The 26,911-nt window shown below is 42.7% G+C and overlaps 1 protein-coding gene and 1 long non-coding RNA gene across 2 annotated transcripts in view; one reads left to right on the top strand and one right to left on the bottom strand.

Annotated features, from left to right (window-relative positions):
• The first annotated feature begins 669 nt into the window (after window positions 1-669).
• insrb (insulin receptor b) overlaps window positions 670-26,911 on the top strand; it is a 62,122-nt gene continuing 35,880 nt past the window's right edge. The window contains exons 1-2 of the mRNA XM_079349911.1: window positions 670-929; window positions 19,066-19,614. Of these exons, the coding sequence (XP_079206037.1) occupies window positions 836-929; window positions 19,066-19,614 (643 nt within the window). The 5' untranslated portion in view covers window positions 670-835. The remainder of the gene's footprint in view (window positions 930-19,065; window positions 19,615-26,911) is intronic.
• On the bottom strand, window positions 24,454-26,224 carry LOC306827842. The gene is made up of 2 exons (XR_013779679.1): window positions 24,673-26,224; window positions 24,454-24,620 (listed from the first exon to the last, which is right to left on the bottom strand). It is a non-coding gene; the product is annotated as an uncharacterized lncRNA (long non-coding RNA).

The raw sequence follows: 26,911 nt of genomic DNA, 5'->3' as shown, positions 1-26,911 counted from the left end.
TTGTCGTTTTACGAGTGTTCATTCGTTTGCGGCGTGGTGGTCATCGGGGGTGAAGGAGTTCAGAGGAAGGTCGTAGTAGAAGAGAGAGAGACAGAGACCGCTGCTGTGTTTCTGCACGTTTTTCCTGCACGTAGATGCTCGGAGGAGTTTCCTGGGATGTGTCCTCGTCTGTCTTAAAAAAGGACGAGCTTCTGAGGAGACACCACCAAACTCGGGGGGATTTATGAGGACCTGTGGACTTCAAAGGGGAAAGCGGAAAATCCTGCCAACCCCTTTATTGGCTCTATACTAAAGCGATATCTGTTCTAACCTCGGCCTATGTCTGCGAAAGGAAAGTGTTTTTAACTGAGTTTACAAGAAAAACTACTTATTACAAATAGTTTTAAAGCGGCCCGCGTTGAAGCAGTACATTACAGAGAAATGAGCCCGGGGCCAAAAGACCCCCACACCAGCGTGAGTGTGGGATATTTATGATTATACTGTTTATTTCCCCTCTTGGTTCAGCCAACATTAAACAGATGAACGTGGACTGTCGCCTTCACTTATGGAAAATGAAGATCTTTACTCGCACATGTGTTGCCACAACCCAAGATCACGTTATTTAGTGGTCTGCATTTTTCTCCAGGACTTACATAGGCTACATCACAAACTTGGCTGGGAGGATTTTTTTACACCAACTCCTCCTGAATCACTGGAGGCAATTTTAAAAAAAACATTTTCTTTAACACCTTTGATATTCAAACGCCTTTCCGGAAAAAAAACCCCAAAGCAAAACCCGTTTGAATTGAACTGGGAACCGTAAAGAGGAGAGCACAACTTTAAACCTCAACTCAAAATGAGACGGTGGACGATAAAGCTGCGAGCACAACTTGTATTTTTTATCATCTGCACTTGCATCGTGTGCCAGTGTGGACGAATAAACGGAGAAAGTAAGTATTCCCCTTTTTTTTCAAGCTGTTTTGTCTTGTTTCTGTATATTTGTCGTGGCACATGAAACCTCACATAGCTTCTCCGGCAAATACACTTTATTTTAAAACTAAACGTATTTGTTTGTTTACATCTCATTACCAGAACACGTCAGACATTAAGTGTCGCCTTATAGTTGAATGAACTGACAGTTTTATAAAAAAAAAAAACAACAACGATCATGAAAACACTTCAAATATTATTTTGGTTTTATTATGATTAAATAGAAACAATTAAATGCATTATTAAATATTTTTCTACCCCGGTCGATATTATGGGGGTAATCGAGCTGTCAATATATATATATATATATATATATATATCTTTTTAAATTTGATTTTAAATGATTATTTTAGTCACGGGATGTTATCATTTGCTCCTGCGCATGGTAGTGAATACAGGGTCTAATGAAGAAACTCATTTCAATGGTCTTGTGATTGCTTTACGTGGCTGCGCGCACACATAATTGATATTCCTTCGTGACGTTGTCGTGTTATTTTTACGCCCCCTCGCGATGACTACTAAAGGTACATGTTTTAGCGGCCTGTGTCGGAAGAACCAGCCTCACGGCCAGATTAGTCTCTGTAACTGGACGAGTGTGGTCTGCTGCAGCGAGTCTAAACTGGGAGCAGCAGGATTGGCCCTGTGTGTGCGCAGCTATAGGCCTCTCATGGCGACACACGCACACACACACCCACACACACCACTCACAATACTCACGCGCGCTCACGCACGTAGGGCGCTGCTGCAGCAGGAACGTAAACAAATTAGCCGCCGACGCTAAGAGCTCTCTATAGGTGTTGGATTAGCCTACATTGCATTTAGCTCCAGAGCAACGCATGGGCGTCAGATATTGTTTTAAAAATCAAAATAGTCTGAGCAGTTTATGGAGATAAAGAGAATTGGAGATAGTGATCCCGCTGTAAAACAGTCCTGTCTTTACAGCATTGATCAATTATAAGGCAGTGTTTTTGTTTGTTTGTTTTTTACAGATGCGGTCATTTAGGCCTCCCTTTGACCATGTGACAATCATAAGTTACTAGAAGTGTTATTTTGGTTTAAATGAATGAATGGCTCAATGGAAACCATTCATTATAGTCTTGAATGAAAAGTCTTGAATGATCTGACTTGTTTATGAGGGGTTTAACATTTGACCTGTCTTTCTACTATTGTCAATCAATCAGTCTTTTTTATTGTAATTTTCATGAGGCGCTTATTCGATGTTGAAGTCCACAAAGTGTTTTAATCGAAGAATATTGGTGAAGGATTAAAAATGTCTAATTTCTAATATATAGTGTTAACAGTTTCTCGTCTGCATTTGTAAAGTTGAGGAAAGTCAACTTTGAATTGTTGCATGTTAATGGTTCCAAGTGGCCATGCTCAAAGGAAATGTTCTCGCTTCTTTACACAGGTCATGTATGCAGACAGAACAGAGGCCCATGAAAGGGGGTCTTATTATGAGAAAGGGCTGCTGGTACCCCTCCTTCCTCCTTTTTTTTCTTTCTCTTCCTCTCCCTCTCTCTCTTAGGGAGTGGGGTACATGTCATTGGCTGTTACTGGTTCCTGATTTACTCTATTCCCTGGGAAATGACCATATTTGGCACTCTTGCGATGTGTAGGCCTCAGAGTAAGGGGGGGACAACAACAACCAAAATACTTAGACTATTTAATTCTGAATCCACACGTTGCCTGACATCCCCACCTCAGTCATGGAAAAGGCGAAGCAGGATTGATGTGTAGACGCTGTGTTCTGCTGACTGCACAGAGAACGTGAATGTGATAAAGCTGTGTTACAGGTTGTTGTTAGTTGAGTTTGGTTGGTCTGTTTGTCATAATTATCAGCAAACATTTTTCTGAAGTAACTGCTGAGCAGTCTCCCAGTTTAAACTCGCGCAAAACAAGTTGTGCAACTGGGAGCCTTGCCCCCTTCTAGTTCCTCTCAGGCTTGTAAGCACAGATCTGTTGGAAAGGGTAGTGTGCATGTGTTGTTATATATGCTTTCCACTTTGACATACACACTACCATGACTGAGGTTATGTCCTATATTTAGGAATAAAAGTTGAGCTCTTGCATTTGGAAGTGTTCTGATGGAGATCTATGCTGGTCAGTCAAAGCTCAGAGGTAGAAAGAAGTGTGTGAGTTTGTTTGTAGTCCTCTTAGATACTCAGGCTCTCTTTAGTGAAGTGCACAGTGACATTTCCCAACAATGCTATGCATGCTGTGGAATGTGTTTGAAGTGGCCCACCATGTAGGTGCCTGTGTGTGTGTGTGTGTGTGTGGACGTGTACAAGTATTTCAGTATGCACCCCAGCCACCCTGTGCTGTCTGCAGGATCTCATCTCTCAGCTCGTGACCTGCCCACTTCCGGGCAATGTATGTTTTCCCTGTGTGTGTGTGTGTGTACATGTTTGTGTCCAGAGGAGGTGGTCATGCACAAGAACAGTGTGTACTAAGACAGCAGGCCCATAAGAGAGAGAGTTGCTTTTTAGCTCTAGACTGTTTGCCCTGAGTGGCCTCCTTGACCAACTGCACCAACCGTATAAAATGTACCAATTGCTTGATGTTTAGTGTCTTAATGAAATCAGCAAAAGATAAAGTACGATCATGAGTCTTAAAGAATATATAAACGAGCTTAAGGCGAGGTTTAAGCACGTGTTGAGCTTAAGACAATTTTAATGACATTGAGAGAAAAAACACTGGGCAATGGTTGGACGTTTTACATAATACATCATGTCCACAACTTATGTCGACAAAATCAAGATTTCATAGATTGTGCTCACCGTTTGAGACACATGGTGTTCATTACAATGGGGGTCAAAGTAATTTCCTGTGTGTGTTCTGACGTTGACTGGTACATTTATACTTCCATGATATTTATTTTGTCCATTTCTTGGGCCCATTTTTATTGAAGCAGCCTTTACTCTATGTTTACTCAGGTCAGTGCTGAATGCTGCGTTTCACAATACATCAACAGTGCTGACTGCAGATTGTCATAGTAAGTTAGGGTCGTCCATGTTCACATACTCAGAAGACAAAGGGGGTCATGAACTAAGGCTCCAAGCAGCTGTGTGCTACTTCACAGTGCTAGCCAGGAAGGCAATATGTACTGCTAAAGGAAATGAACTGTTAGGGGGCCTTTCCTAAACTCTTCCTCCTCTGCACTGATCTCTCCATGCATCCCTTTCTCCTGGCTTTTAATTGTGTGTGTATGGTTACAATTCAAACCAAAGATGAAAAATCTTCAGACTACACAATTCAGTTGGATTGTCTGACAAGTTAAATAGATACATGTCCCTTAGATGCTTGTTTAATCTGCTTGCGACTGAAACTTCATTACAATTTGAATATTTTTTAAAATTTTTGAGCGGGAGAATTATTTCAGGCTTTGACTCTTTCGGCTCTTATGGAATTAATTCCAAATCTGATAATGAAGGGATTCAAGCAACTCTTCACATTTCAGCTTCATTGTGAGTGTCGGGGTCGGCTTCATTTGGAGCCACTTGGAACAGTTTGATTTCCTCTGATCTTAATGGCATCAAAAAAAGGAAAAAAAAGATATCAAGGTAAACATTTTCAACTTGTCAAATCAGCCAGAAAGCTAGAAAACTAAGAGTTTGATGTGGAAAACGAAGAGGACATACAAAAAAAACCCCTGACTGTTTTTGAAACTCTGAGAATGAATTATTGCTGATGTGGTGTTTGTTGTGCTTTCAGAGACTGAGTGGACATATTTAGTTTGAACTGTGAGTCACCAGTGAGCCCTGGATCCCTTCAAGCTTTAGATCTAAAGTGATTCAATCCATGTTTTCAGAAATAAAGTGGTTGAAACAGCCACATCGTTTTATTCGCTATACGATGATGCTTTCACACCTGTACAAAAACTCCTGAAAACTTGGACGTTTTTTTGGGCGTGGGCTGGGCATGTGTGTGAACGCAAAAAGACACATTTCTCACTGGTATATTTACGACGAGAAGCCGTATCACAGAGCAGTTGGTGGCTTTCTACAGAGCCATGTCTCAACAGTCCAGATTTGATTTGTCTTAATGCATTTTAGAAATTGATGTACTCGATTTGAAGCGATAATCGGCAGCTTCAGTTTGTACAATTCTGTGAGGAACAGGGATAGGTATTTAATGTTGAGCTAAGTCAATGCCCTCCGCTCTCACTCCCATTCCTAGATAGAGAACTGTTTGTGTAAACGTCTGCTCACAGCACACAAACGTAGTTGAATTGGGAGGGGATAGATGGGGTGGGGGGGTGCAGGGATCACGCACACGCACACTCAAAGACAAACACAGAGAGAGAGAGAGAGAGAGAGTCATTCTGCTATGCTGCAACAATCTGATTTGATAGTGCTTGTTGCTGTTTGGATTTGCCCTGTTTAAACATTTGGTGACTTCACAAAGGAAAATCCAAGTTAAGCCTACACTGCAATGCACGGATCAGCAAAGGGATTTTTTTTATTTTTTTGGAGACTTTTGCAAGCAGGACCAGCAGGCCGAGGTCTTGCTTCGGTCCAGCTATTTGTCTTTATTCTGTCCTTTCATTTGCAGCAGTTTGGTATTCCTGTTAATCCAAACTGAGTTCTTTCCCCGGCAAAGTTGCTCTCCAAACCTGGTGAGCTTGAGCGCGCTGACTAGAAGGACAATCTTTTGGAAAAGGGCTAAAGTACAAATTATTTCTATTCCCCAGTTTGGGAAACAACCATTAGTTGGTGAAAAGGACTGCTTCAATTGGCTGGCTCTTGACCAGCACAAGGCATTTGAATGTTTGTCTGTTGTTTAGGCATTTCAGCAGACTGCAGACTTTTTATGTAAGCAGAAAACATTTTAACAGTGTTTCCAGATGTTTCTACATAAGTGTGAGAGAGGAGAGCTGGAGCTAAGTGGTTTATGTCACATCATGGGAATCTGTATCGGAGCTCTTGTGGTTACACACCATGCCATAATTTGAAGGTCACACTTTGAGCATTTAACGTGCCCAACTCTGCCAGACATCGATCCTCACATTGTTTTAAGAGTGGCCTTTTTTCTGCGTTAACCCCGCTGACATAAACGTGTACGTTTGTGTTATACATGGACACGTGTAGAAACGGCGTACATCCTAACGGGCCTGGGGAATAGATTCAAGAGTTTTGAACAGTTCAACAATGTGTGGGATTGGTCTTCCAACTTTTTACTCGTGCTTGTAAAAGCTCCACTTGAATTTTTAAACAGTGAGAAAAGCTGAAACATTTGTGTGAGAGTCATTAGATTCTTTTGTCTGAAGTATCAAAAGCACAACTGAAGAAAGGCTCAGGTCTCCCTGCTGTGCCTCGAAGAATTCATGTTTTCATGATAACAATTTTTGTCTTTTTATTTTTATCACTCAGTAACTGCGACTTGATCACTGAATGAGTTTCATTCCACCTTCTAAAGAAACATCACTATTAGACTTTTTTCTTTTGAGAAATGTTCCTTTTCCATAAAAACTGAATCTAAACCAACAACAACCAATCAACATTTGGTTTAGTTCTTTTAACTTCTAAGCAGAAAGTCTCAGGGTGTCCCGTTATTTGCCTAGCTATCTTTTTTTTCTATCTTTTCTATTTTTTTTGCAAAGGAAGACCCTTTGTACCTCTACCTTATGTGTAAGTGTAATGGGATATTTGTGTGTGCGTGTGGAAGTGTATATGTCGGGTTTGAGGGACCGTGTAACTGAACCTGATGGGTTAAATTTATTTTGAGTTCAGTCATATGACTGAGAAGTAACCATTTGACACACTGCCAGGTCATTCTCCAAGCAGTTAATGACACACACACACACACACACACACACACACACACACACACACACACACAGAGCATTGATACATGTTGAGGACAGGAATAGATTGAAGCTTTCAATATAAGGAATAGCTGGTTATGAATATGACACATAATTGACAGATACATAATTGACATTGTTTGACTTAATATGTGCCCGCTGTGAATGTGCAGAATACTACTGCTGACCTTTTCGATCAATCACTGCACATTGTTGCATTGACCAACCTTGAAGTTAAAACCAACCACTTTTTCTTGTCAAACAATCGATCACATCTCCCTACTTTAATGAGAAAAAAAGACGAAAATCAGACTTCAGCTGTAGTATCCAGCTTCATATTCTCAAATCATGAGCGAAAGACACTAATCAGCATCAACGAAATCTATGCAGCAGTCCTTCTGTCTTCTGTCACTGTATGGTAACTCATGGTTTCCCTCTCCCTTACTCTCCTCCTGTGCATTCTACGTCGAGTGAATGGGCACTACTCGTACTCTATCTCCCCCTCTGGTGTCCAGGCTTTTTTACTCCATGGTTGTCTCTCTCTCTCTCTCTCTTTATGCTGGAGCTCCCTCTCCCATATCCATTCCTCATTCACACCCGCCCCTTTTATGTTCAGGGGTAAGAGGGTTCGCACTAAACCACAGATTTGTTTTTCTTTCACACTGCAGATGCGAACAGTCTGCAGATCTGCCTCTCACACACACACACACACACACACACACACACACACACACACACACACACCTGCTAATACTATCGACGCATTTGGAAAGCCTCGTCTTTCAAACCTTTTAAAAGTGTGAAAACCGCCCATTTGAAAACTCTTTCTCTCTCTCTCTCTCTCTCTCTCTCTCTCTCTCCCCCTGTTTTTGTGTTTTCTTTTCTCCTCTCTCATTAAACCTGCTCGCTCCAGCTGGGTCAAAGTGATGCTTAACACACGTACACCTGCAGGAAGTGAACAACAGCAGCCGGTCACATGGATGTGTCTGACTTTTCCGTGTTTGCCACGCTGTGTCTGTTTTTCCTTTTTTATAAGTACTCATGCTCGTATGTGTAATGTAATGGTGTGTGTGTGTGTGTGTGTGTGTGTGTGTGTGTGTGTGTGTGTGTGTGTGTGTGTGTGTGTGTGTGTGTGTGTGTGTGTGTGTGTGTGTGTGTGTGTGTGTGTGTGTGTGTGTGTGTGTGTGTGTGTGTGTGTGTGTGTGTGTGTGTCTCTTTGTGATGATGGGTCTGTTTTTGTCCTGATGATCTAGCTTGAGGTGGGTTACTATGGTGACGGCACTAGCTGTGCTGGCAGTAGAGTAGAGTGCTTTCCTCATCTTTCCTGTCTAAATAAACCTTGAGCCACGCTGCATTGAGCTTAAGGTAATTCCATTTGCATTTTTATATATGCTTGATGGCAGAAAATAGGATATGTTTCCATCGTTGTCTTTATATAGACTGTGTGACACTTAAATGTAATTGTGAGTTTGCCTGTGGAGAACTCCCTATTGTGTCCTGTAAACCCCTAACAAGCTTGTCGGCTTGTCTTCGAAGAAGCAGAGATAAACCGAATGCTAGTTCTTTGGCCTCCGAGCTTTACCTGCTCTGACCTGATCAGACTGATTGAGTTAAACAAAATAATGCACTGCATTCTCACTCTTCAAAAATCTAAAAAGGCAAGCAAGTGTGGTGAAAAACAAAATCACTTTTTTTTTTGACATTAGGATGTGCAACAGGGCCGTGAGGAGGTCAGTATGCCTTTGTGCTTCTATGTAAAAATGTCCTAAAGTTTGTGAGACGACTGGTACTGCATGAAGTCCAGAATAGAGGTTTATGTCTGAGTGTACCCACTTACGTTCAGATTCATGTCGTAAAGGTACAGAAAGACCAACAGCAGCAGGAAAGACACAGCCAGCTCGGGCTTCACTTGAGTCCAGACTCCACATTGAATTGAAAGCCACATTCACCTTGTCATGTCCTTCTCCTGCTGCCCCATTGCGTCTGCAGAAAGGTCAGACACCCTCCACATCGCTGCGTTAGCACCAAGCTGTATGTCAGCAATAGCAGATGTCAATTCAGTCTTACGTTTACACCGCCTGAACCATGCATCACTTCCTTCACCACGCCGCCGCTGCCGTTGAATGGCTTCTTGTGCTTTGTTCATATGTGTGCCACCTAAAATAAACACCTCAGTGAAGTTGCTCTCCAGGCGGCTTCTTTTTGCTTAATTCACAAGAGCAGATTAAAGCTCATGTAAATTGAGTTGCATGTCTGAACAGTATAGAACACAATGAACTATGTTTAAAACTGAGCACTGACAACTTGGCACAGAACAGCCTGTACTAACTGATGAGGTGGCCCGTTATTATTACACAAAAGGAGAATCTAAAGGACACTGTCAATAAGCCCTTCCTGTATTTTAACATGAGATGGTGCAACTCAGAGGAAAAGCGATCACAGTTGCAGGTGGTGATGTGGTTTTGGAATCACTGGTTTATGAGGATTTCTTGAAGTGCAAGGCCGAAGCAGTGGTGTGATGTTTATCATCTCTTTGTGTGTTTTTACGTGTGAATGCGTTCATGTTCTTGAAAAAAAAATAAAAAAAATAAAAGCTTAATAAATTGAAGTTATTTTACTCTATAGCCACAGTGCCTCCACTCCAGGGACCTGTCTGTCAGAGGTCTGTGTGAAATAATCAGTAGCTTTCAGATGACAGTCTTTCTGCAATAAAGTGACAAAAATAGGATTGTCTATGCTTGGTTAAAGATCACTTATTAATTCACAATACAAGAATACCTCCAGTTAGCCCCTACACTCGTTTGCAGTAGCTGCAGCTAATGAACTACAGCCTGGGCCGCTGGAGCTAGAAATTTCTGTTGCCTGAATCCATCTTGGCCTTTATTTCCTTTTGCTTAAGTCTCAATGTTGATTGACTACAATACAATCCTCAGTAATGCAAGAAGCCGATTTGGATCGGAACATAAGCCTCAAAGGTCCTCAGAAAGAAGACGAGGAAGGAAGAAAATCTTACAGAACGGGGGGGGGGGGGAAAAGCCAGTGCCATCATGCAGTCATAGCCGGTCCAGCCTCATGTGTAGATCTCTGGTTTGTGGGTCGGTGTGTTGGTGGGGCCGGCCCTGCAGCTGCTGCCGTGTGGCTGCAGTTCAAGCAGGAGAACCGAGCCCCGGCTGCCTCCCTCTCAGGCCAAGGCTCACCACACCAAGACGCTGCACGCTCTGCCCGCTAACGTGGGAAGATGAAAAGGAACATCAGATGTTTTTCAGATTAGTCATTCAGTGTGTGAATGTGGCATCCTGTGTGTATGTGTGTGTGTGTGTGTGTGTATGTGTGTGTGTTGTCTGTCAGTTTGACTTGTACTGTATCTTTTACACAGACCAGCCTTCAGTTGATTACCTGCTCCTGTTTCATAGTCCTCTGTCTGTTCCTGAATGCTTGGACTATGTCAGGAATGCTGCTCCCCCCCAGCATGCTTTTTATTTGTTTGGAGCGCACCACCTGGTTTGACTGTTTGTAGGGCGGGCTCTAAATTGTTCAGATTTTATTTGGTTTTTTTTTTTTTGGCTGTGTATTACCAGCTGTCCAATTATTTTCATCATTTAGTAACATGTTGGTTTCAAATTGTTATTGAGTTAAGGGAAAAAATAAAATGGACCTGAATAATTATATTTCTTTCAAACTCTATTTTTATGCAGCAAAAGAATATAAAGTGCAGGTCAGTCAAAGCTAACGTGTCAGGGTCTTTAACCTGCAGGTGCAGTTTTCATTTTGGGGCGTTTTTACACCTGTAGTTAGATTGCTGTTAATTCTTTTATTGAAAGACTCGAGGTCCATTGAAAAAAACACACAGCAACACACAAACATACAGCAACACACAAACATACATCAACACACATGCTGTGCTATGGTCTGAATCAGGACTCATTTATTAAATGGTTGTATAATTACCTCACTAGATCTGGATTCAATCACAGATATTTACAAATGGACCAAAATGTGTGCCGCTGCGTGAGCAAAATGCTCTCCGATTGGTTGGAAATTCTTGTAAATGGAGACACTGTGGCTGCTCTAAAGCTCACTTTCCATTTTTAAAACAAACAGACACTGATTGGCGTTTGCTCTGGTCATCGTTTTTCACTGCAGACAAAAATAATAAAAAATAATACGTTGATGTACCGGATGTCACTTCTCAAAGCAGTGCCGTTACTCCACCAAAATTCACAATTTCCGAAGATCCTTCAGGTGTGCCTGCGGTCCCGAACACATGTTCAGGTATAATGAGTCGAGAGGGCTCAGTTTGGTCAGATTGAGGGCGGTTCATGTTCTTACTTCAAACCAACTGCGGAAAAAAGCGGATTAAAATCTAGCTTTTCAAACGGACTCAGAACAGTTATTTGGCCTGCAACCTGGGTTTGATTGACAGTTTTCACACCAGTGCAAATGAACTGCACCAACTTGACGAATGGACTCAAGTTCATATGAACAGAAGCAAACGGGATAGGTGTGAAAACTATAACTATAAATGTTAAAAAACTTCACAGAGCTGAGGAAAAGTAGAACGGCAATAACAACACTGTCTGCTTTATATATAAACTGAAGCGATCCACGTTTTGGCTTTTGTATCTCGTGGCCGAGTATACATGGGAACAGTGGAGATATAAAACCGGTAGGCAGTCTACAAAGTTACAAGACGTGGGAAATGATTGAAAAGAAAACGTCTCTGTTTAAAGGTAAAGGGGCAGCTGAAAGGAACTCTAGATTCCCAGCTATTGTATCTGATAAATGTACATTAAAGATGGACCTACTTCATGTTTCACTCTCAGACCACACGTCGGGCGTACGATCAGGCACCCTGCCACTCTTAAGAAGACGTCCAACAGCGCTCAATGCTCAGTGTGCTGCTCTCTCTGTTTTCCTCTCCTCCCTTCCTGCAGCCTTGAGTCCAAGGTTGAACAAAGCTCAGTGGGAGTTGAAAATAGTGAGTCATTGTTTTAAAAAAACAAAAAAAACAAGTGACAGTCACGCGGCACCTTGTCTGCCCCCACCTTGCTTCTTTTTTCTTCCCACTTCTTTCTCTCTGTTTGTCTTCTATATCTCTTTGTCTTTCCCTACATGCACCTATCTGTGTCTCTTTTCCTTCCCCATTTCCCAGGAGGGAGAGGAAAGGAGGATCGCCTGATTTGGGCCCTCTCTCTCTCTCTCTCTCTCTCACCTCTCTCTCTCTCACCTCTCTTTACCAGCCATCTGACAACTCAGGGGCCTGCATGTTGCTCTTTTTTACCCGCTTCGATTTGCCACACTCTGGCCCGGTGCCACAGCTGTAACTGGACCCAGTGTTATGTATAAATAGGACTAGGCTGGCTCCGCTTGCCATGTTCCTCAATGGGAGGCTGAGGCAATGGAGGAACAGGTGCTCCGAACCAACACTCCCCCTTTACTCTGTCCTGTACCCCTTTCTGAAACCTCCGCACCCCATCATAACCTGAAGTCCTCAAATGTGGACTACAGGTTATGATGCACTCATCATTCCATTCTGTCACTATGATATATAAAAAAACCAAAAACTTGTGTCCTGTATTTTTTTCATTAAAAACAACACACACACACACACACACACACACACACACACACACACACACACACACACACACACACTGCCTGTTATTTCGGTCCTTGGCTCTCTTTGTTTTTGAGGTACAAGTTTATACATGTTAATCAGAAGGCCTCATGCAATTTCTCATGATCATTTTTCACAGTGGAGGCCACAGCTTGGCAGTGGGGCGCTCAGGGAGCTGGCTCTACTTCTCAGGACTTTCCACAGCTATATTAACAAACAAATGCATTTTTCCACTGGCAGTCCACTTGGCAATGGACGAGCATACTCTCTCTCCAGGGGTTTGTTCAGCAACCAAGCTGTTGACAAATCTATAATCAGCAGATCACCTTGTCAGCAGCAACGTGCACCTAAGCTGGCAGAGAGAAGGAAACTTCTCACAGTCCAGAGTTAGCCGTCACTCGGTTTAATGCCGGACAGGTCTGGTTTCACACTAAGCTAACGTGCGGCTGCCCTCTCCTGCACTGAAAGGCAGAGGCAGGCTTTTCCCGTGGCCGCAGAGGGCTCCACTCTCACCTTCTAAAGCTGCCACCGTGATCCACTTTCTCACTACCAGCCAGCTACAGTTAGTTGATGCATATTAAATTCTCTGCAGGGAGCACAACTCTAAAAATAAAACTCTGAAAGTCTGAAATTGTAGCTTCACTATAACGGATGCTGCGGCTGTGAGTGCTTGCTGAATAGTGGAGAAGACACTTTCTGTCAGAGGGCGCTGTTACATTGCTATGACCTCAGTTGCACCAGCCAAATGAAGTCATATGTGAAGTGCAAATGTGGGGAGCTCACATGATGTAGTTTATGCAGGCTGCGTTAAGTCAGCGGCACAGTTTTTGCTCTGAACAGCGGCACAGCCAGGTTGGACGTGGACGGCGGCGTGAGATGTGGAAACAGGAGCATAGACTAGAGCAGACTGCTGATAGAAGGCGGCGGGCACGTTTTATGAGGAAATAGCAGGTTATTCTGCTGTTGAGAGAGAGAGGAAGTAAAGTAAAGATCTGATGATATCCTTTGCTGACAGGGAGATAATGTGTCAAAAACGTCTTCCATTGACCCCCAAAGGGACTGCAGATGAAAACGAGCTCTAAAGGCAGAGTAGGCAATTTTCAAAAAAATTAGCATGATTTTGAAAGTAGCATCCTCTCCATTCTCAGTATTCACCCCCTCCCCCCTCAAAAGCCCCGCCCCTCACTTACATGCACTAACTCCATTGGTCCAGAAATGGATTTCAGCTCATGCTTTAAGTGTGGGCTCATACATGCATGGGGGAGAGAGACTTGATTGGTTTAATAAAACGTGTACTGAATGTTGACATTGGTTGAAGTTTTTACGTGTTTACAGCTGCTACAGATGACAGATTTTTTTTTTCTCAGAGCACATGAATTATTAATTACTGTCAGGACATAAAGACAATTTAAACCAACATTAAAAAGTGTATTTCCAGAAAATTAGCTACCCTGCCCTTAAGTTAACACGGTTGAACACATCATGGTCCACATGAGTCTGTGCGAAAAAAAACACCCTCTTAAATGTTCAGACAGCCATAGTGACAAATATCGAGAGTTTTTCAATTTGTTTTTCATCAGCAGAACTGACGGTTCGTCCAAATTTCAAAGAATTTATTTATTTTTTTTTATGAAGTGAAACGTTGATTTGTCTTCTTGTAAAAACTTAAACTCGTTCACCTCGCTCCTTTTCCAAGTTTTTTTTTTTTCTGTTTGTCTGACACTCCTCTATGCATCCCTCCTACTCCTTTTCTCATTCCTGCTGCCAAATTAAGTGTCAAACAGACAGGGGAGGCGGCAGGATGGCCCACATTTCTCCTATAGAGGTCCACAGAGTATGGTACAGAACGTTCCAGACAGTCTGTGCTCTCTGTTATTCCTTTCTCTCTGCTCTGATGCAACCTTTTACCCCCCCCCCCCCCTTCCCCATCCACCCCTCGGGCTCATTAGTGGCTGATTGGGTTGCTACTGTAATTAAGAGCTCCTGTACAGCCAGGGAGAGCAGCAAGCTGTCTGCTAATGGGTGGTCCTTGATGGGAGGGTGGGCTAGAGAGGGGTCATGGTCATTGTCCAATGAAACCCACCCCCCACCCTCACACAATGTCTACCAGTTTTTTTTTTCTAAATGTGGGGTCTATTTATGTAAGTCATTTTTGCTATTAAAAAAAAAAAAAAATCCGCTTTCTTTGAGAGCACAGGATGGAAAATTGTGCAGCAGGTGTGTTTTTGTCTACCGTACTGTGTTTCTGTCTGTCCTTTTGTTCCTGTTCTTCCCTCATATATTCACTCACAAGCTGCATTTGTTTGTTTTGTAGTTAAACATGGCTTATTGTTGAGGAAGGCCTTTAGGTAGCCACTCAACCCTTCTATCCCCCCTGACTGTGTGTGTGTGTGTGTGTGTGTGTGTGTGTGTGTGTGTGTGTGTGTGTGTGTGTGTGTGTGTGTGTGTGTGTGTGTGTGTGTGTGTGTGTGTGTGTGTGTGTGTGTGTGTGTGTGTGTGTGTGTGTGTGTGTGTGTGTGTGTGTGTGTGTGTGTGTCTCTTTTACTTGTCATGTAACAGTGGTCAATAGTGACTCTCCATTCATGCATGTGATCTCCAACCGTCCTGTTACGTCCCTTATGTCACTCTGTCTTGCTGCTTGGGCTCCAGTTACACTTTCACCCCTGCTCCCTTTACTCCCCTCACATCATTTTTTTTTTATACCTCCCCCCTTTCTACTCCCCCCCCCCCCCCCCCCCCCCCCCCCCCGACTTAAATTCTGCTCTGTCTCCTTATTTGCACACTTTTCTTCTATGCCCCCTTTACGCCTCTTCTAAACCTGTGTGGAGAGAAGGAGGAGATGGCTCATTATTTTAAAGATACAGTGGCTGTTAGTCCTGTACTCTCCTTCCTCCTCCTCCCTTCTTTCCTCCCCTCTGCCCCTTGATGACACCCCCCCTTTTTTTTTCTCACTTCGTCCTGTCAGTCGAAAAACAAGACTCCATTTTGCGGAGTTAGCTCCCAGCAGCACCGTCTGCTGCTTCCCCCTCATGGCCCACTAACATTTCTTTGTGTCAATAGAGCTCCTCTGTCAGGAGACATGACACATGTGCTAGCCTGTAAGCATGCTGCGTTTATTTTGCGTAACAGAGAACGCACTTTAATTTGAAAAGGTCACGTTGTGTCCTCTCTGTATGTCTTTAGGATCACTGTGGGCAGAGGTGAGTTGCACCCTGGCCCTGGTGTTGTTTTGTAAAGCAGTTTGTTGTGTTGTAGCGCTGCACAATAGGTATCCAGTTAGTGCTGCTGGCTGTCAGCGAGTGGGTGGCCTGTTTGATGTAACCAGGAGATAAGGCAGGAGGGACAGATAGGTGTAAGGTTGCTGTTATTACTGGGAATAACACCAACTGCTACACGGAGCAGGTTTTTTCTGATTTGGTTCCCGACACCGTATGTGTCCAAAAAAGGAAAGAAAAAAAAAACTAGAGAGAGGCTGTGGCAAAGGCATTGACCTGCCTGTGTGAATGAGTAAGCTGCTGTTGTTCCAAACTCAGATTTATCAGATGAGACGCTTAACAGCTCTAATGGATTTATTGTCTGAATTTATGAGTTGTTTTTGGCTGCTGGGGAAAGTGGCAGGAGGCGGAAGTGTGCAAAGTTGAGTGGGCTTTGGCCACGTCAACACGAAAGAAGACAACTCATTTGAATTGTTTTCTGATCAAAGCACTGATAATTGACACTGTTGTGCAGGAACAAAGTTCTTGATTTTGGATCGGTGGAAGTAAATTTAAAAAACACTCAATATAGAAAAATTAACCCTGTACCCACTTGTCGCTGTCTGACCTGTTTGACAATAAAAACACACACACACACACACACACACACACACACACACACACACACACACACACACACACACACACACACACACATATATAGTTATATAGTTATTTGTAATTGACCTGTTCATTTGGTCACTTTGTCATTTTTACATGTGCAGAAAACAAGCCAGGGGTAAACAATGTTTTCACTCAATCTAGCGGCACTGACTCTAGATTCTGGGATGGCTGCACTTGTCTGCTTTGATAAATTACATTTCTCCGGTTTGTCGTATCCTCTGGACAGTTTGATGTCTTATGTTAGATTTCTGCTATCAAAAGACTTTGTTGTGTTTCATTAACCTTCCTTACCGCGTCATTTCCTTGTAGCTGAAATGGAAATTTAGACAAGATTCTATAAAAAAAAAAGTAAAAATTTAGCAAACTTCCTCTTTTTTTTTTTTTTTAAACTGTCAGAATGTAAACAATAAAAAATGATTTTCTAATGTAAGCAGCGCTAACCACCAGTCCTCCCTGGAGCTTAACATCCACCACGTGGCCGGGCTGAATATGCTACGATATGTTCAGGTCGATATGCCAGTTCGATCTGAGAGCCTACATTCAACTTTGTCTCGATTTGTCGAGATCAAAATACTGCCCGAACGCGATGCTCCTACGAGATGCTAAGCATTGTTCACATCCGGCTGTGAAAGTTGAACGAGCAGGTAAATTAACAAGAGCTAAAGCTAATCAATGGCTACAGCCCCAGCTAGTGGCGGCTGGCTGCTTGGCAGTTTGACGGACACTGTGGGCCAAAACAGTCATCATTTCTTTAACTGAGTAGTAATCCGAGAGCTGCCGAGCGATGGCGAGTGTTCACATCCCAAGTGTCATCACGAGACCCACAGAGGCAGATCACGTGCTATAGAGAGTTTTGAAATTCAATGGAGGTCTATCTGATGCAGACACTTTTTTAAAGTTATGAAAACAGACCACTAGTTGTTACTTTGCATTAAACAAATATTCAAATATTCTTTTGACCTTAACCCTAAAAACGTTTTTCCAAATGGCTGTCGTAGTACGACTCAGTATTATTTGTCAGTCTGATGATCAAAGGCTTTATTGGCTCCCGTCTATTTACAGAAGTCTCTTAAACGGCTCTATTGACGCGCTGCTGCTCGGAGTTTGTCCCTGGATTGTTGACATGTTTGTCTCACTAACCATTAACAGAATGGGAGGTTAATAGATAGCTTACACCTTGGAAATGAAGTGGGCCAATAACAACTTAATGGAACCAAGTAAGCCACAGTCAGGGTTTGGACTTTTTGTTTACTCTATTTCTATATCGCTGAACATGTTATAGTGGACCTTTCATTTAACAATAAACTGTTGATAGACACTCCAATGTGAACAATGTGTAGTGATTGGTTAGAATTTTAAATTCGATACCGATATTTAGAAGAAAAAAAACTCAATGCCATTTTTGATACCGCGGGCGAAAAAAAAAAGACAAAATGTCGAAGCATAATTTCCTTTAATAAATTTGAGAATACAAACTATAAACGGTATGCAATTTTTTAATAAAGTATTATGGAGCGCAAAGGAAGAAAAATCATTTATTTATTTGACTCTTCAGTAAAACAAAATAACAAGAATAAATTCAACAAAGGAGAAAAACGCGACACAAAGAAAACCAACGCTGGAAGACATCCAGCACTTCATCTACTCTGTCACTGACGTGTGGCTCTTTATTACAAAAGGCTGAGTGCGGCGAGGAGAAATACAGATGAATAAACAGTCGACTGTGTATTTAAACACGGCGGGGTGTGTTTGTTTCACACAGGAAGTGACAATTTTTTCAACCGACGAACAGACTGCCGTGTTTAGCTCCACCTTTTAGGGTCAAATCGATACACTTGGCCCCCCAACAGAAGGGTCCCAAAAAGTAGGACGGTACGGGTCGGTAATTTGGGAATCTTTCCCGGCTTTAGTCTATGGAAACGGTACAAAATGTGTGGCATACACAGACGAACTGAACCGTTTTGTGGGAACACGGCTTTAGTGACTTTTTGTAAAGTAGCCTTTTTTTTTAATCCAATCATCTTTACCTTTGATAAAGATGACATCAGAAATGTTCATCCAGCACCAGCAGCTAACCTTCTCTCTCTGCACGTCTCTCTCAGGAGCTGTCTCCTAATGAATTCTCCACTCCTCTATTGTGTGTGTGTGTGTAAACAAGTGTGTGTATTCATTTACCGGTGTGTGTGTGTGTGTGTGTGTGTGTGTACAGTAGCAGCAGCAGCAGCCAAAGAGTATGAATGAGCATGGATAAGCATTTACCTTCCAGGCTTCATTTATTTTAACCCCTTCGTGCATCTTTAAGCCAGAACAGTCAGTGCTTTACAATAGTCAATTCTGGACAGACACTGTTGGAGTGAGTGACGAGTGTGTGTGCGTGTGTTTGTGTGCATGTGTGTGTGTAAAAAAAAAAAAATCAGTTGATGTTCATATCCGTTTTTTAAGTACTCTCTATTGTCTGTTGAAAAAAAGCCATCGTGGAGCTAATTGCTAAAAAAGACGTGGTTTTCATTTCATTCTGTGAAAGTAGCAAAGATACACATTTGAACCGTATTGCCTTCATAAGGCACGCTTAGTGTCATTCAAGCGTGTCCTATCATCTAAACTAAACAAATGGCCACTTTCCTTCATTTACTCTTAACCAGAATGTCCAGACTGATCAGCTGTTTTACTGGTCAGGTCCCAGGTGTGAATGTTTTTTTAAAATATGTTCCCATGAACTGTATTAGGTCTTCATGAAATGAGGGAATAACCTCTCATATGACTGATTCTAACACTTCTGTGCTTTTCTTTCCTTTCAGTCTGTCAGAGCAAAGACATCCGAAACAATGTGACCAACCTCGAGTCGCTGGAGAACTGCACCATTATCGAGGGACACCTAAAGATCCTGCTCATGTTTAAGACAAAAACCGATGACTTCCGTGGTCTCAGTTTCCCAAAACTCCGAATGGTGACGGACTACGTGCTGCTGTTCAGGGTCTACGGCCTAGATAACCTCAGTGATCTCTTCCCCAACCTGGCAGTAATCCGTGGAAACAACCTCTTCTTCAACTATGCGTTGGTGATCTTTGAGATGCTGCAGCTTAAAGAGTTGGGCCTACACAGTCTGATGAACATCACCCGAGGTGCTGTTAGGATCGAGAAAAACCCAGACCTTTGCTACCTGGCGACTTTGGACTGGTCCAAAATCCTCGACTCAGTAGGCGACAACTACATCGTGGCCAATAAGAACGAGCAAGAGTGTGGAGATGTGTGTCCCGGCACGGCCCAGGGTCAGACCATCTGCCCGCAGAACACCATCAATGGACACTTCAGGGGGCGCTGCTGGTCCCAGAACCACTGCCAGAGAAGTAAGTGTGGGTTTATCAGTGTTACTGAGTATTTAAAAGCGGGTACATGTTCTGTGGTTTTTCTTGAAGCAGAGACTCGAGGCAGATGATGTGAAAAATCCGAGCACAGACATTTTATATTCATGGGACTTAAAACATATGAACTTGAACCTGAAAAGCTGTGAATGTGCTTAGAAATCATAGAGATGGCTTGAAGTGAGTTTCTGTAAGTCATATGTCTAAAAGCTAATTCTGCACACTTGTAAAGTGCCTTATGGGGGGGGGGGGGGGCTCCTGCAGTCACATGTGGAAATGTCCTTGAGCAAGACTCTGAACCCTGAGATGCGCCTGCTGCGCGACGCCTGTGGATTGAGACTGTGTGTGAATGGAGTAGTACTGTTGAACACTTTATGGAGCAGCCTCCGCCATCGATGTGGTGCGAGTGGATGAAGGTGACATATAGTGTAAAAAGTGAAAGGACAAAAAAGCAGCAGACTAGATGACGATTTACCATCCATTGTCATTTTGTAAAGCTCACTGCTTACTTACTAAATTCATGACATAACAACGCAACCAACAGCTGACTGAAATATATCAGAGCCCACAGTGTCAAGACTTTAAAACATCGATGTTTCTCCTAAAAGAAAGTGAACAGCCCTCAGGTGTTTATTCTGATCTGATATTCTTTCAAATGAAACACTGATATCTATGAACGGAGCAGTGGAAACGTCTCCATGTGGTGTGCACACAGTCATCCTTTCAGACACAGGATGAGAACAGGTACCAGATTTTTCCCTTCCAGAAATCCATTGAGACGACCAAACGGTTTACGTTGTGATTTCTGTGACGCTGAGGGCTTCTCCTGATTTCAGCAGCTCGGAGCCGAGGACCGATTGGCATTCGTTGACTGGAGCATCGTCGTCAAACGATCTGTTATTATGGACTCGCAGACGTCTTGATGTGTGAAATGACCTGGCAGCTTTTGTTGAGTCTGGGAACTGCGAAATTGTAAAGTTATTTGTGAGTGTATTTTTCTTCCCTTTCAGTCAGAAAGTTCAGTGAGTTGGTACGAGTCCTTGTTGCCAGCGAGTCCGTCAGTCTCTCCTCTCCTTCCATAAAGACAAAACTTTCTATTGTAAGACACGCTGAGAGAATGCTTATTATTTTTTCAAGGCAATCGCTCCTTATGTAGTTTTTCCCCCCCCCCCCTGCTATCCCTGTGTCTGACATAAAGGTCAGTGTTCAGAGCAGAACGACCTCAGCCTTGTTTATACTTTGACTTTTGCAGCCTGCATGTAATGTTGGCTGCTCCATGCTCTGCCAGGCGTCGGTCACTGTGAGGAGATTTAGACAGGAAATGTTCTCCATCTCTGCAAAGATGCAAACAGACGCACAGTGAGTTAGTTAAGTATATGCTCCATACCAACACTTTTGAAAAAGATCAAATAAATTGTGGCGATCCAACAGTCTCTTAAAAAGTCACGTTGTGGCTCTGCATGATGTACAGAGAGAATGTACAACATGTAGTTGTTCATGATGCTTTAAACTTAAACTGGGGCAACAAGAACACGTGGGAGATATTTGTGCCTCGTTTTTTTAAATTCGAATCCAAACATTCAATAAGCTTTTCAACTTTCTTTGCATCAAGTTGTCCGTACTCGTCAAATATGTCAATGAGTCTTTACTCCTACATCGAGCCATCTTTAAAGTCTTTTTGAGAAGTTTCTTGAATATAGCTCCTGGACTTTATTTCTGAGGCAGCTGCAAAAGAAAAACAAGTCACCTGTTGAGCACAAGAGTGTGTTCTGTATGTCAAACAACCTGTGTGTGTGTGTGTGTGTGTACATGTGCCTTCATGTCTACTCTGCTGCCTACAGGCCAGGGGGAGCTGCTATGATGCTGCATCAAGTGACCGGCTCCAGTTTAGTCGAGAGCTGTGTGTCAGAAGTGGGAGCCATTTCTAGAAAATGATGCAATCCATGTCTTCCCCTATAGCAGGGAAGGGGGAGGAGAGGGAATGTAAGAGGTGTGTGTGTGTTGGCTGCACATGGGGATGATAGGGTGCACACACTGTGTTTCAAATATATGCATATAAGTGTCTGTCCTCACTCAGTGGAGGAGTCTTTTTTTCTCAAAAACACGTTTTTAATTCTACAGCAAAGGAACAGATTAAAGCTGACGACTAACCAGTCCAGGTTAAGATCGGAATAATACTCAAAAATGAAAATGATGGTACGTTTAAGCAATGCAAGGAAGTGATGTAAGTAGTTTGTGTTGCAGTGGGTCTATATCATGGAGCTCTTAATTATGCATGTTTTAGCCCACAGGTCAGCACAGACAGGATCAAAGGTTGTGAAATGTGAAACTCGGGTTCGAGAAGTGTGTTGTTTTCCTTTTGATTGCTCGTCTGCGCAGCCACATGCAGTAAAACACGTGCTGGGTGGTGCGAGTGGTGTCATGACGCAGCTGTAGGATCTTTGATTAATGCTTCTGTGAATGAAAACTCCCAGTTAACAACATTTCAGTGTGTGTGTGTGTGTGTGTGTGTTTGTGTGTGTGCGTGCGTGTGTGTGCATAGGAGAAGGTGCAGAGGAACATTAGATGGGGCATTAAAGTTTATGTGTGAGTGGAAACTGTTAGGTTGTTTTTGTTGTGCTTTTACAGGGTTCCAGTTGCCTTAGGTAAGAGCCCAGGGAGAGCCTGCATTCCTCTGATCTTACACATGCTGTGTGTGTGCGTGCGTGTGTCCCCTTAATTGTAAGTTGGCAATCTAAACAAGCTGGTCAGTAAATGAGATGTGACATTTATGGCTCTGTTTTGCGTCTGAGGAACATACGTGTTTTGTGTGCATGGTCCTCCATGTGTATTTCATATTTGGTGCCGGGTCGTTGAGGTTATTGCAGTCGTAGGTCGAGTCAAGTGCACGCAGGCTACAATTTTCTCACTTCTTACAAGCTGTCACCCGTCACTGTGGCCTTTCTTCGCCTGATTGGACGTTGTCGATTGCTCGCTATTCTTCTGGACAGCGCATTTCTCCTTACCAAATGTAATGTTTTTGCTTTTTGTCATTTGGTTTTGATATAAGTAAAGAATTTCACCAGTCCTCTGAACTGCTGAATTATAATAGAAATTATATTAATAGTACAAGATGATTGACTACAACATTTAAAAGAGAAGCCAGAGCTTTATTAACGGATGACACAAGAACGCAGCTTGCTTGTTGGAATGTGAGCACACAAGTCTGACTCTGGTATTAACAAATAGGAGGTAAAGAGAGAGGAAAGTACAGATGAAGCAGAAATGATAAGAGTAACATTCTCAGATGAGAGAAAGCAGGAATAGAGAGCAAATAGTGGATCTCTTGTTTAGATAAGACTTGATCTGTTACGGAGGCCTGGCACACGGTGTTCAGCAGCACAGACACCAGCCCTGTGCACTGTGCTCTCACAACTCATACTAGACACACACACACACACACACACACACACACACACACACACACACACACACACACACACTCAAACTCAAAGAGAAAAAAAAAAAGCTTTTCAGGTCAAAGTTCATTTTGCCTGCGACTACATGCTTTGTTGTTTGCTTCGTTTGTTTTCAGACAAACACACTGGAGTCACAACTCCAGCTCTCCTGTGACAAAATCCACTGAGAGAGAAATTGCCCACTGTCTGTTAAATTTTTCACTATCACACAGGTTAAACCGATGCCTGAAGTCTATCGAAATGGGTCAATATGCGTCATTTGACATTTGGCTTTGTGACCCTCCTACAGACCGGAGCTCAACACAGGTTAGACACTGTCTGACTTTAAAAAAGAAGGATTCTCCACTGGTTGGATGGGAATATCATTTTGATTAATAATGTACATAAACATCTTCAGATTAATCTTAAAAAAGGACAATCATCAGGGCATGTCCCCTCTCATACACTCACCAATACAAGCCCCAAAATAATCTATTAATTTAATACAAGAAACAAACAAACCATGGAGAAATCTTTGGAAAAGCTAAATTGTGAAATATACTGCCTCTGTCTACAAAGACAGTGCTCCAATGTTTGAAATTTGAGAGAGGAGTCAAGCAATTGTTTTGCTGTATGTGTATTTAACACTGGGGGTAGAATGCTTCACCCAAATAAATCATGTAAAAAATGTTCATATATTGTTGATATCCAAACTGACAACTGTAAGGAAGGTGTTGTTTAGTTTCTTTGAATCGTCACTGAGCCACTTTAAAATCTGCTTCAGCTCCCAGACACAGGGCTCGACCTGTCTGCACCTATCGACACCTTTCATCCAACACAGAGTTACTGACTCGATTCATGGTATTCGTGTTATAAGGGTCATGTACCACAATTTTTGTTTAGGGTGTTTCAAGTGTTGCTCACAGGTATACATACAAGGACTCACACTCAAAACACACACACACACACACACACACACACACACACACACACACACACACACACACACACACACACACACACACACACACACACACACACACACACACACACACACACACAGACACACACACAGTCCAACCAGCCAAGCCAGAGGAGGTTAAAGAGAGAAAGAAAATGAAAGTATGAAGGATGGTGGAGCTTAAAGGAGCGTGCTGTAGGTCTGAACCTACAACCAGAATTAGAATTACAATGAATATCCTACGAGGGAGAAGACTTGAGAGGAAAAGGCCTCAAAGTTAGGAGAGGGGAAGAGAAGATGGATGGAACTACCGAAACAGACAGATGGAGAGAGAGAGAGAGAGAGTTAATAATCGTGCGCTTTTGTTTTCCTGCCTGGCAGCTTGCATCCTTGTTCACAAATCCAAATTAACTTTGATAAGCTGGCTTTATTTTTTTTATCTGTGTGTGTTTTGTCGTGTGTAATTTCCTTTACCAGCTCTGTTCATGCACTGAGAGCAGTGTGAGCAGGCCATGCACCCTGGGGGATCTGGAAAACTCTCTCTCTCCTCTCTCTTCCAACTCATCAATGAACGGGCACTCCCACATCCTGTTCTATACACACACACACACACACACACACACACACACGCAAACACACACACACACACACACACACACACACACACACACACACACACACACACACACACACACACAAATACAGTGCACATATGAAAGTGTAACAGTACAGACAATGAGATACAGAAATGCACAACAAATACACACTTACACAGAGAGCCAAGTGGAGCACGAGCGTTCACACAAGGCGAAGTAGAAGCTGCTGACACTGCTGCTCACTATTCTAGCAGCCTATTGGCTGTTGGAGATGTGAGTAGCCTTTATTGTGGGGAGGATGGGGGCTTCTGAGGATACAGACATGCTGGAACAAGATGTATGGCTACTGTTGCTGCACTGTTTGTTTTTCTAAAGGTGCGAGGAGAGGAGGAGGAGAGAGTCCTTCCTGAACACTTCCCCTTCTTTGATTCATTATTGTAAGAATTTAGACTTCAGTCTTGTAAGCTTATATTCACCTTAATCACACTTTAACGCACCCTTCAAAATAAAGTTAGATGTTTACACACAAGGTCACAAGTTTATTTTGTCTTTTTTCCTGAGAGTCTTTGCATGCGCTGTGGAGGAAAGCGTGTTGGCAGACAAGTGGTTGTTAGAGACTGAGCTGTGTGAATGGACTTCCTCATTACTTCCCGTCTTTGTCCACAGCACTTCCTACTGCTGAGCTGTATCACCTCTCCCTGGGGGAATGCTGGCGGCAACTAAAGAACGTAGATCAGAGGGAATGTTATTTTTTTCTGCAAAAGAAACTTAGGGGAAGAATTTAGATGAATGGATCACAGCATTAAGGGTATACAACACCCTGTGACACGGCTACACATGTTTATTTCATTATGACATTTTACAAAACGTATGGGGATAAACCCATTTTTAAAACTGATCATCAGTGACCCCATGTCTTCTTTTGTGACACAAGCAGCTTAACAGGAGATGCATCGCTGACATTCAGCTGTGTACTCGAAGGACAGGAAAATAATTACTGCCTGAAAAAAAACACTCAAATCCTGCGCAGCACAGGAAATGTGCACAGTGTTCAATGTTGTTCCTACAAGCAGAACGTACTTTGAAAGAAATGATCAGTGTGTTGTAGACAGAAACAACGAGCTAACCTTCGAGCCTTTCTTCATCAGTCTCACAGATCACACTCCTCCTCAAACCCTTCCTACATATGTGTAATACTAAGGACAAAAACAGCTGTGCTATGGTCTGGTCCTGAAGTGCAAAACACGATGGCAAACGAGAAATCACAAAACACAAGAAAAACACAACATGAACTTCTAACAGAAAAGGTACCTGCGGTCGACAAGGATCGTCGCACTGGACCGTCTGTCTTTTAAACCTGAAGGAAAAAAAAAATCTCTGGTTGCGCTCTCGTTTTGAAATCAGCGTGTGAAAGCAGCATTTCATGCGTTGGTTCAATCAGTGACGATCCTTGTCGACCTTTTCCGTTAGAAGTTCACGTCTTTGTGTTTTCTTATTATTCGTGCGACGTGTCATTCGTCGTCGTGCTTTGCACCTCAGGGCCACGGTGCTCCTTCCTTCAAAGAGGGCACTCAAACCCTCTGATCGTACCGTCACTTATACCATCTACCAAAGAAAAAAAACATCTGAATGGACATTTGTAACTTACAAAAGTGTTTTTCTTCCATTCATGGTGTATAACACCGAAATAAAAAGGATCAAACTCACTTTGATCATACAGAATTTTATCATTGCACAGATGATATCATCCGGATGTATGCTGGGTGAAATCCAAAGTCTTAAGCTGTCTAAATGATTCACACTTGTTAGTTAAGATACAAGACTATGAGACAACAGTCACCAGCCCAACATGTATATAAGCCCAGTAACAGCAGCTTCAGTCTGAACCTGCACATCCTAACCTCATGAAACAACACTGCAGGCTCTACATCTCAAAGGCACAGGAGCTCAGAACCGTGCGTCTGGGGCTTAACTTAGTCTGTAACCACTGCTTTTAGTATGTACTCGATTTGGAATTATGTGTTGCTTATGCTCTGTCAAATACCTGGAATTTTACTGCTGCTCTGAGGTGGCATCACGGCTCCCCTGAAGGGTCTGGGGAGGGACGTTTAGATATTTGAAATCTGCAAGAACGTTTGTCGTTACATCACCTTCTTGGGAAAGCAGCATTTCCCACAGGTTGGTGGAATGTGTTCTTGGCAGTGTGCGGGTTGTTGAGTTCATTCTCATCTGACACCTAACACTTCAACAATTATTATTCTGCTTTCTGATTGTTATGTCTCGCTGTT

This window comes from Symphodus melops (assembly GCF_947650265.1).
Source record: "Symphodus melops genome assembly, chromosome: 8".
Lineage (NCBI taxonomy): Eukaryota > Metazoa > Chordata > Actinopteri > Labriformes > Labridae > Symphodus > Symphodus melops.
Note: the sequence above shows the minus strand (reverse complement) of the source record. Positions and strands in the feature narration are given on the sequence as shown.